Genomic DNA, 10,492 nt, shown 5'->3' on the forward strand with positions numbered 1-10,492 from the left:
AAAATCTTTTTTTTAAAAAAAAAAAAAAAAAAAAGAGTGAAGAGTGGCCCGAGCATCGGCATTTTATCAAGTATCTCTGCACTGTTCCTAGGAGAAGGGTGCTTCGTCACAGACCAGCGTAGGCAAGAGCAGTTAAGGATGCCCTCCTCCTGAACCCCCATCCTCAAGTCTGCTGGGATGAGCAGGGTGGGACACGCCTACCTGTGGACTTGCGCGTGGGTTAGTGCTGGAAAAGCCGGCAGTGAGCTGTTGAGATGCAGCAGTGAGCTCAGGAAGGGAGCAGGTCTAGTTAGCACGTCCTAGTGGCACAGACTGACTAGACCACTTGCTCTCTGCACAGCTCTGGAATTGACGGTTGACTGGAGGAGCACAGGATCCTGGCGAGAAGGAGGGTTGTGGATCCTGAGACAGGGCACAGAGAGCCACGGAACTGGGACGACTGCTCCCAGGAATCCCGGGTGGCATCCTGAAGTCAGAGCTGCTTCTGGGGAGACCTAGGCTCTTGGAATGCATTTTCACAAACCCTACGCAGAATAACATGATATGTGTCAACTCAGAACTTTAGCACTTAGTGGGGGACTGCTCATCTGTGGGTGTCCCCTGACCTCGAGCCTTGGACAAGGCCTGGGACTATCCACCTTTTAAGTGAGATTTCACTGGAGAATTTCCAGAGTGGAAAAGTAACTTGCCCACATCCCAGGGCCCCAGGCACCTTGCCTACCCTGGTCTAGCTCTTCGGCCACACAGTGTTAACTGCTACTCTGTCTTTTTCATAGGCGATCGAAAACATCGACACGTTAACCAGTCTGGAGAGTTTGTTTTTGGGGAAAAACAAGATCACTAAGCTTCAGAACCTGGACGCACTCACCAACTTGACAGTGCTGAGTATGCAGGTACTGACCCGCCTTCGCTGGGCCAGCACCGCCCAGCACCCTGCACGTTTGTCCTCCACCGTGTCCAGGGTCAGCGCTCCTCTCACTACCAGGGAGCCGTTGAAATGTTTGCTTTCAGACACTCACACGTCCGTACACGTAGAATGCCCTTCCCTGGGTGCTTCCCAGCCACAGGGTCTCTTGAGAAGGTTGGGCTTGTGCTAAGGCCTCCTGAAGTGTCTGACTCCTGCTGGAAGCTTCCGCGTCTGCACGGAGAGCAGACCCTGTGTTTGCGAGTGGGCAAGCACCTGAGTATGCCAGGGTTCACGCTGCCTTTTCTGCTGGAAGCAGGTGAGCGGAGCCAGGCCCTCAAAGTGACGTGTGATGGCGAGTTCTGGGCGTGGCAGGTCTCCCCAAACTGCTTATGCCTTTCGTAAAGCAGACGTTCTGCAGACTGTTTATAAAAAAGGACCGTATACTTTGAGTTACAATATATACTAGAGAAATGAGAAGTAATTCATTTTAAAATATTCAGTGGATTTGACATTTTTGAATTATTAAATTTCGGGGGTAGACCTTGCCCAAGCACATCTAAAAAAGTGAGTTTTTCACCTAAAAGCCTTTAACTCACACATGTGTTTTAGCCAGTGCAACAGACTCAAAATCTTAACACCTCTCTCCCAGTAAGTTCCATTCTGGCACACTTGGAATGCAGTGTCCTGGTGTCAGGCCTCTTCAAGATAAGAGGTTTCCTTCCCTAAAAGCCATTTTGTTTCCTCCCCTCCATGCTGTTCTGACGGCTATCGGCCCTCCCTCTCGCAGAGCAACCGGCTGACCAAGATGGAGGGTCTGCAGAGCCTGGTGAACCTTCGAGAGCTATACCTGAGCCACAACGGCATCGAGGTCATCGAGGGCCTGGAAAACAATGTAAGACGTCTGCTCGTCTGTCGGGGGCGGTGCGGGTTAGGCCTGGTCTGAAGACTCATTGCCTCTAGGGCTTATGGTCGAGACCTTCCCCGCTCGCGTGAAGCTCATGCGGTCTTCCCTTTCCCTCCGCATGAGCGTGGAGCGGGCCAGCGCCAGTACCTCAGGGCGGGGCGCACCCTGTGGTCCCCAGCAGCACCACTGCCTCTTCCCAGGCACCCCATCCTGCAGAGGGCTGGCCGGTCTCCTGGCCTTCCTGGCCCTGCACTTCCTGACCCACAGCTTTCCAGAGCACAGGGGCCACGGGACCTCAGCTTTGAACTGAGTTCCCACGCGTTCTTCCTCCTCCCTGCTTTTCAGCCGCCCTCGCAGGGCTGCGGAGGGCCTGTTCACCTCCCAGGGACAGCCCTGCTCTTGCCCTGCACAAGACAGCCTTAGATGTGCTGCGCGGGGCAGGCAGGCAGCACTGGCTCCTGCCTTTCTCAGCTGCCTGTGGGTGAGCCTGCTTTTCCTCCCTGCAGTATTCAAGACAAATAAAGTACTTTTTCTCATTCAATTTTACTGGGTTTTTTTTTTTTCCGTTTTGTTTATTGCCAGCAAAGGTAACCATATGGTTACTTTTGTTATTGTAAACCTAGCATTTCAGTCTTAGTAAAGTCTCCTTTGGCCTCAGCACCTCAGCCCCGGAGTCCAGTCAGACCGTTAGCGATGTTTCAGAGGGCAAACCACATTCTGAGTTTCATTTTACCACTATCTAGAATGTTCGAGGAGGTAGAATTGGCCCGTGGTAAGTGTAGTCACCTTCCTTCGCCTTGCAGTCAAATTGAGAGCTTACCAGACTGGCGTACCTGCCAGTTGCACTCGAGCGGTACAAACGCTGAGTGGAGGCACAGTTGTGAGAGGCCAGACTCTACGGAGGCCGTGAAAGCACAGCTGGCAGTCCGTGCACACGGGTGTCCAGCCTGAGCGGCCCACGCCCACGGCGAGCTGTGGGTCTCCCCACCCATGCCCCCCAGGGTGGGCCAGGGGTGGTGTCTGCAGCATGGGTGACTGAGCGCAGGTCCCCAGCAAATGGGGAAGACGCGAGAGTATAGAATTTTGCTGGTAGGCGTGCTGCACTGCAGTCTGGCTTCAACTCCAGTTCATTGTTGGGACTCTGAACAAAACCGGAAAAAAAAAATATATAAGGAAGGAAGAAAAGAGAAAGAAAGGAAAGAAAGAAGAAGGAAGGAAGGAAGAAAGAAAGGTAAAGGCAGTTGTGGTTTTAAAGGTAATTATGTTATTAGAACATGTGTCATTGGTCCAATGTGACAGTCTCCTCAGGGCTTCATTCAGTTGGAGATCAAATGTTTGTTGAAGCTTTTTCTCTTAATTGATGCGGAATTTATTTTTGTTCTGGGAGGTAAGGAAATAAACATATGTTTTTCCCAAATGGCAAATCCCATCTCAGCACCACAGGCAATGCCACCTTCCCCAGCGTTCGGGGCACCCCCACCCCGCTGTGGCTTCCTTCCTGCACGCACAGTCGTCCGTGGTGTGTCACTGCGTGGCGCACGCCCCGTCAGCTGTGCTTGCTCCCCACCCTGCCTGGTCCCTCTTTTTTTTTTTTTTTTAAGCAATTCTCTACTGGTTTGCTTTCGGATGAGCTTTCAAAACACTGTCTAGCTCCCCAGAAAAAAAGACCCCAAAACCTATGGGGTACTGCAAAGGGGGGTCCTAATGGGGAAATACACAACCATTCAAGCCTCTCTCAAAAAACTAGAAATATCACACAAGCTACCCTTACACCTAAAGAAGCTGGAGCGCTTAGCAGAGTCCCTGTGTTCAGAGGCCCGGGACCAGTCCTGTAAGGCCCCAATGCCCCTGGTGCTGAGCCCTTGTACGGGGCTCGTGGCACGATCAAAGCCTCCTTGTGTCCCCACACGCACACCTGATGACGCCAAGCACCGCGGGACGGGGTCAGGGGGCTGGGGATAGCTGCGGTGGCGGCCTCAGCCTGGCACTGCCTGCCACCCGCCCTCTTCTGCCGAGTTCCCCTAAGTCCCTGTTTGCTGCAGACCCCCCAGCCCCTAAGGCAGGAGCCTCCCTGTCGCACTGCACTCACAGCAACGTGAGCGCACATGATGGGCCCAACACAAGCCACTCAGAGGAGCTCCTCTGCATGCCTGTGCCCAGCTGGCATGTGACGCGGCGTGGACCCCGGGGCTTCCTGGGGGGTGCCTGGCCAGTGCTCTTGCTGGGTGACATTGCGGGGGCAGAGGAGACGGGCAGAGGCGGGCCCGAAAGAGTCAGACCAGGGCCAGAGCCCTTCCGAGTCAGCACGGCTGTGGGCTGGTGTGTGTGTTCGTGGATTTGTTTTTATTTTGAGACAGTTTTTAACTTTCCCTTAAAACTTGGGAGGATTTGGAATTAGAATCCCAGGAATGCAGCAGAAAATGTAAGAAGGGATCCACAGTCAGAAATGGGTGGACGAGAAGGGAATGAGCGTTTATCGGTGGCTGTCAACCAACTTCTAAATGTTTCCCTTTGGATTTTAGAAAAATCTGCTGGTTCTTTTTATTAAACCTGGTTCAGCAAGCAACGCAAGCTTTAACAGACTTCATTTTTACTACAGTGTTATTCAGCTCTGTTAAATCTTGAAACTGAGCTTTAAAAAAAATATTCCCAAGGCTTAGCTGATGTGTATTGGAAAGACAGTGTCTGCTGAGCGTTCTTAGGAGCAGGGACCGTGGGGCACAGGCTAGACGCAGGAGACCCAGCGTGGGCCTGCAGAGGCTGCCTGGTCACTCTGGACACTGTCTGCACAGGGCCGAGCGCCCCTTCTGCTCTCTTCTGTCAGCTGTAAATCCCAGGCCGGCTCCCGACCCGCTCTCCCTCAGCACCTGGGCGTTCGCCTCTTCCCAGAAGAAGGGCGTCCTCCAGGAGCACGGCCTGGGGCCAGCAGTGCCCCTTCTGCCACCTCTGATCGTACCTGGGCAGTTTCCTCCCCTTGGCGAGCCCCAGGCTCCTCGTGTCTAAGTGAAGACATAACTACTATTTTGAGGATTATTTTTGACGTATTGCGCGTGCTCTCAAGGTAGGCTGAATAGAGGTCACTCCAAGTCTCACCCCTTCTTCAGAGCCCGCCCAGAAGCCCGCCCCGAGCCCCAGGCCTGCCCTGCTTCCAGGGGGTGTCACTCTGCTCCTCCAGGACCACACATCTCACCAGGTCGGGGACGCTGGTGCGCAGGGGTCCAGGGCTGGGAGCATCACGTGCCAGTGGTGCTGAGTGCTCCATGCGGTGGCTGTGAGGGTTCTGTGTGCAAGTGAAGCGGGGGCCGCACTGCCGACCTGTTAGCGCACTCCCATGCCGTGAGGGTAGAGAAGGCGGCTCGCCCCCAGCACGAAGCTTGGCGCCCAACACCGTGCGCGTGGTCACAGTCATTATTGAACTGAGGTGATCCAGGCAAAATCTTATCTCCTTGTTTTAGAACAAACTCACGATGTTGGACATTGCATCAAATAGAATCAAAAAGATTGAAAACGTCAGCCATCTAACAGAGCTGCAGGAGTTCTGGGTAAGTGGATGCGCGCTGGGTGGATGTTGCTTCTGCTGAAATGACGCCTCCGAGTGGGGTGCTGTGAGCGAGGGCAGCAGCGCCGGCCCCGGAGCCCCCAGGGGGGTGAGGTGGGCGGGCACGGTCGTGGAGTTCGGTGTTGGCTTTGTCTGTGCGTCGGCATCACACGGGAGCAGAATCTCAGGCCCCACGTTGCTCCACATGGGGAGACCCTGGAATTGCCGAACCCAGCCCGGGAGCTCATGCGTTCGTTGCGGACATGCCCACAGAAGGAGAAGTCGGCCAGGTTTGTGCAGTCCGTCCTCCTGGACTCTGCCGAGTCTTCTCTGATGTGTGGTGCGGGGGAGTCGTATCGCAGAGCCAGTAAGAAGCAATAGGAAGAGAAACAGGATGTAGGAAGTCTTAACTTCTTGAGTCCTCTAAAGGCGTTGAAATGATCACTGAGCTGAGGCCTCCGCATCAGGATCCCGTGGGTGTGTGTGCTGCCTGTCCCCAGGCTGGGGGTCCCGCAGGGAGCGCTGCACACATCTGACCCTGTGATGCTATGAGCCGAGTGTTGTCCTGGATGTGCTTAGTCTGAGCAGGATTCGTGCTGAGTCTAAGGCACGATCCTTCCTTGTCCAGCTGTGCTGCAGACCCTGCTCACATCCTATGTGGTTCTCTGGAACACAGGTAGCCTGCTGTGAAAATGTCCCTGGCCCCTTATTAATAGCACTGAGTCTTAGGTAGTGGCAGGTTGTGATGCCAGAGCAAATCTGGGGACACTAGACCCAGAATTAGAGAGGTAGGAAAGAAAAGGGTCTCAGTCTGGGGGCACCAGTGAGCCACGTTTGTCTAATGTGCCGCCTACCCCTGCAGGAGGGCGTGGCTGGGGATAGGCTGCTTGGATCAGAGCAAAGGGGTTTGGCTCTGGAGATGCCAGGGAACCACACAGAGAAACCCAGGGACAAGTGAGGAACCCAGTGGCGGAGGGCCTGGGTGACAGGGACACCAGCTGATTCTGAAGCTGTGTTTCTGAAATGTGTGATTCTTTCTCCGTGCCCTGCCAAGAGACAAGAGCGTGGGATTGTGGGGTGCTGAGACCACAGGTAGGGGCCAGCGGGGCACCCCAGCCACTGGGGAAGCAGGCAGGCTGGTTAGTCCCGGCCCTGTCACAACCAAAGGAGCTGCTGCTTAGACCCCAGATAGAGACAAATGAGCCCGAGCTTACAGTGCTTGGTGGTGTCCAGACCGCTCTCTGTTCTCGTCTCCTGATGACAGCAACCCTGGGAAGCAGGTAGGATTGTGCGTTCCGGGAGGGGAGGTTGCAAACCAGGATCTCTCAAACCCTTCTGTGCTCATATCACACGTGGGGTGTGCTTAGCTGTTAACTAGTCTCTGGAGGAGAAATGGGAAGCCAGTCCTCATAAGTTTTTATCACCCTAATTCTGTTTATTGATGTTCTATTTGTTCTTCCAATGACCAACAGAAGGATGTTGAAATGTCCCAGCTATGACTGTGCACTTGCTTTCTCCTGTCAGCTCCATCAGCTGTTGTTTCTTGTATGAAGGTTTTTATTAGTTGCGTAGACATGTAGGATTGTAGTGTCTTCCTGAAGCATTGTCTGTCCATCAATGGCATGTCCCTTTTCCTCACTGCCTTCTGTTCTTGTCCTGAGGTCTACCTGTCTGTGTTAATCTGGCCATTCTGTCTTTCTCCTGATTACTGTTCCCATGGGTATCTTTCTCCATCCATTTACTCAGCCTGTGTCCTCATGATAAGTTTAAATGTGTCTCTCGTAGACAACACAGGGGTTTTGCTTTTTTCTCCAGTCTGACCCATCTCTGCCTTTCAAGCGAGGTGTGTACCCTACTTGTATTTAATATGATTACATTTACTTGCATTCTGTGTCATGGTTGGGTTTAAGTCTGCCATCTTGCTATTTGTTTTTTATTTGTTCCTTTTTCTCTCTTTTCCTGTCTTCTTTTTGGATTGGGGAAAACGGTATTATTTTAGGGATAGTCCATTTTATTTCCACTGTTGACATAATCTGCTTATGTCTGTGTATTTTATTATTAGTGACTATTCTAGGAATCACAAAGTATATTTTTAATTTATCACAGTATGCCTTCAAGTAATATCACACCACATCACATACGACGTAAGACCCTTACAGGAACATGCTTCCTTTCCTCTCCAGCAGCTGATATTGTCTTATGTTTCACTTTTGATAGGTTATAAACCACATGATATGTCATTGTATCCGTTATCTTTTAAGAAAATTAGTTTTTGGTTTTTGTTGTTTTTTTTGGAGAGAGAGAGAGCACACACGTGCGGAGGGAAGGGCAGAGAGAGAGAGAAAATCTCAGGCAGGCTCCACGCTCAGTGTGGAGCCCGACACGGGGCTCCATCTCATGACTCTGAGATCACGACCTGAGCCGAAATCAAGAGTCAGATGCCTAATGCACTGAGCCACCCAGGTGCCCCAAAGGAAATTTAATAACAAGAAAACCCACTTGTTTTACCATTTCTGGCATTTTTTATTCTTTTGTGTAGTTTGCACTGTGGTGTTTTCCTTCCTCCTGAAGAATTTTAATGTTTTTATTGTGCTTCATGGTGTAAACCAATTCTTTCAACTTTGATTTATCTGGAAAGTCTCTTTGCTTTGCTTTCGTTCTTGAGGGGAGTGTTAGAGATGTGCAGTCCTCATGCGGCGTGTGGTGGGGGTGGCCTTACAGCGCCGTGCACGCCCTGCAGGGCCCCGGTTCACGCTGCTTCTGATGGGAGGTGCGGCGTCGTGCTCGTCCTTGTTCCTTTGTGTGCAATGCATCTTCTTCCCTCCAGCTGCTATTTTATGTTCTTTTCGTCACTTTTCTTTCTTGCCGCTTGCATGTCATGTGCGGTTGAGCTTTTTGGATCTCTGAATGTATAGCTTTGCTTTCAAAGTCAAATGCAGAAAACTTTTGAAAATAATTTCCTCAAAACATTTTTCTGCCCCTCCTTCCCCCAGTTTCTTCCTAAAACTCCCAGTGATGTGTATGTTGTCCAGCACGTGGCCTCTGGGTCACTGCCTTTTACGTTGTACGCTCCCGTTTGTGTGACTTCTGTGCCTGTGTCTGTGGCATCACGACCTTCTCTTCTGTGATGTTCGTGTGCCGTTAAGCTCATGTACGCAACGTTTTATCTCAGATGTTATATTTTTCAACTCTAAAAATATTTGGTTCTCTTTTTGTAGATTCTATTTCTCTCTTTATATGTGTGCTTCCCTTAGAGCCTTCCTTTTTCACATGGCTAGTGATTTTTGTATTAGATGTTGTCCATTAGGATGGTAAGTTATTGGGGTGCCTGGCTGGCTCAGTCGGTAGAGCATGCGACTTTTATCTTGGGGTTGTGAGTTCAAACCCCATGTTAAGCATAGAGATTACATAAAAATAAAATCTCTTTTTAAAAAAGAGAGAGATGTTCAGTTATTGACTCTGGATCTTTGTTGTTTTCCTTTAAAGTGTGTTGGACTTTTTATCTGGCAGACCGTTGAGTCACCGCTTGATCCTTTTTGTTTTCAGCTTTATCAGTGAGTCTAAGAAGCCTGTCCTCTGAGGCTTCTCTGCTCTGTTTCTAGGCTGTGACCTTTCCCGGGGTGTGGAGCGAATGCCCCGGGCATTTAGCAAAGTCTCCACCTCTGGGTGGTAGGAGCACAAACGTGTCCTTTGCCTGAGTGAGCTCAGGCCTGGCCCAGCTCATGGCTTCTGGAGGCTGCCCTTGGGCCAATCCACAGTCCGTTTTCAGTCCAAGATTCCAGGGGGCACCAGGTGCGCCTGCATAGCTCACCCCTTTCCCGGAATTCCAGCTACCTCTCCCTCCCCAAACTGCGTTCACTGCCTCAACTCAGAGCGGCCCCCAGGCTGTGCTTGGGTTTCCCCTGTGGTCCACAGGTGAGCACAGAGCTCACCTCCCTTGTTCTCCTGCTCTCAGGAGTCACTGTCCTGTGTTGCCTGTTGTCCAACGTACGCAAACCGTGGTTTCACATTACTTGTCCTGTTTTCCAGCTTACGACAAAAAGGCAAGTCCAGCTCTAGTTATTCCATCACTTGAAGTGGAGTCCTGTTTCTTTATTTAATTTTATTTTTCTGTCTCTCACCTACTGCAATGCATAAGCTTTGTGAGGGCAGAGGAGTCTGTTTGCTCACTCTTACCTCACTGGCCCCAGGAATAGTGTCTGGCACACGCCTGGTTGAAAGAGAGGAAGGAACTTAGGAGGGGAGAGTTGGTTAGTTGGACAGAGACCACCTGTAGGTAACATTGAAAAACATGCTTGTGCAAATATGTGAGCTAAAGGTTAATATCCCTATTAAACACAGCTCATACAGAGGTGCCATTGGATAACAGGGTAGAGGGGCACCGGGGTAGTTCAGTGGGTTAAGCATCCAAGTGGTAATTTCAGCTCAGGTCATGATCTCACAGGTCGTGCCATCAAGCCCCCCGCCNCCGCCGCCCCGCCCGCATGAGGCTCCACACTCAGCAGGGAGTCTCCTTGGGATTCTCCCTCGGCCTTTCCCTCTGCCCTTCCCCCTGCTTGTGCTCTCCCACTTGCTCCATCATCTCTCTCAAATAAATAAATAAAATCCTAAAAAAAAAAACGGGGTAGAGCATGAAGAGGCAAGTCACAGAGTAAGAAGTAACAGAAAACATTTTCTATTTCATTAATTTTTAAAACACACTGAAACAGTGAGATGTGGCGTTTGGGCTGCCAGGTGGGCAGAGCCTTTGCTGGAATGCGGTCTGTGCTGTGGCAGGCGCTCCGTGGACCCTGGTGGGACTCTTGTCGGCACACGGGCTCTGTGGAGTCTTCAGGGCCTCGAGACCCTAACAAAATGATGAGAAGTTCAAAGATTTATGTACAAAAATACATAAATATCAGGATTCATTGTTTTACAATAGAAATAGCTTTGTTGTATTTTCTAATGATAAAGTCTGTCTGTTCATTGTAAGAAAGAGAAAGATCAGGCGCCTGGGTGGCACAGCGGTTAAGCGTCTGCCTTTGGCTCAGGGCGTGATCCCGGCGTTATGGGATCGAGCCCCACATCAGGCTCCTCCGCTATGAGCCTGCTTCTTCCTCTCCCACTCCCCCCGCTTGTGTTCCCTCTCTCGCTGGCTGTCTCT

General features: G+C 51.2%; 1 protein-coding gene across 1 annotated transcript in view; it reads left to right on the forward strand.

Annotated features, from left to right (window-relative positions):
• Positions 1-10,492, forward strand: part of PPP1R7 (protein phosphatase 1 regulatory subunit 7) — a 25,854-nt gene that overhangs the window by 5,855 nt on the left and 9,507 nt on the right. Inside the window, exons 4-6 of the mRNA XM_034642740.1 lie at positions 777-893; positions 1,695-1,799; positions 5,267-5,353. Coding sequence (XP_034498631.1) covers positions 777-893; positions 1,695-1,799; positions 5,267-5,353 — 309 coding nt within the window. The remainder of the gene's footprint in view (positions 1-776; positions 894-1,694; positions 1,800-5,266; positions 5,354-10,492) is intronic.

This window comes from Ailuropoda melanoleuca, chromosome 2, assembly GCF_002007445.2.
Source record: "Ailuropoda melanoleuca isolate Jingjing chromosome 2, ASM200744v2, whole genome shotgun sequence".
In the NCBI taxonomy this organism is placed as follows: domain Eukaryota; kingdom Metazoa; phylum Chordata; class Mammalia; order Carnivora; family Ursidae; genus Ailuropoda; species Ailuropoda melanoleuca.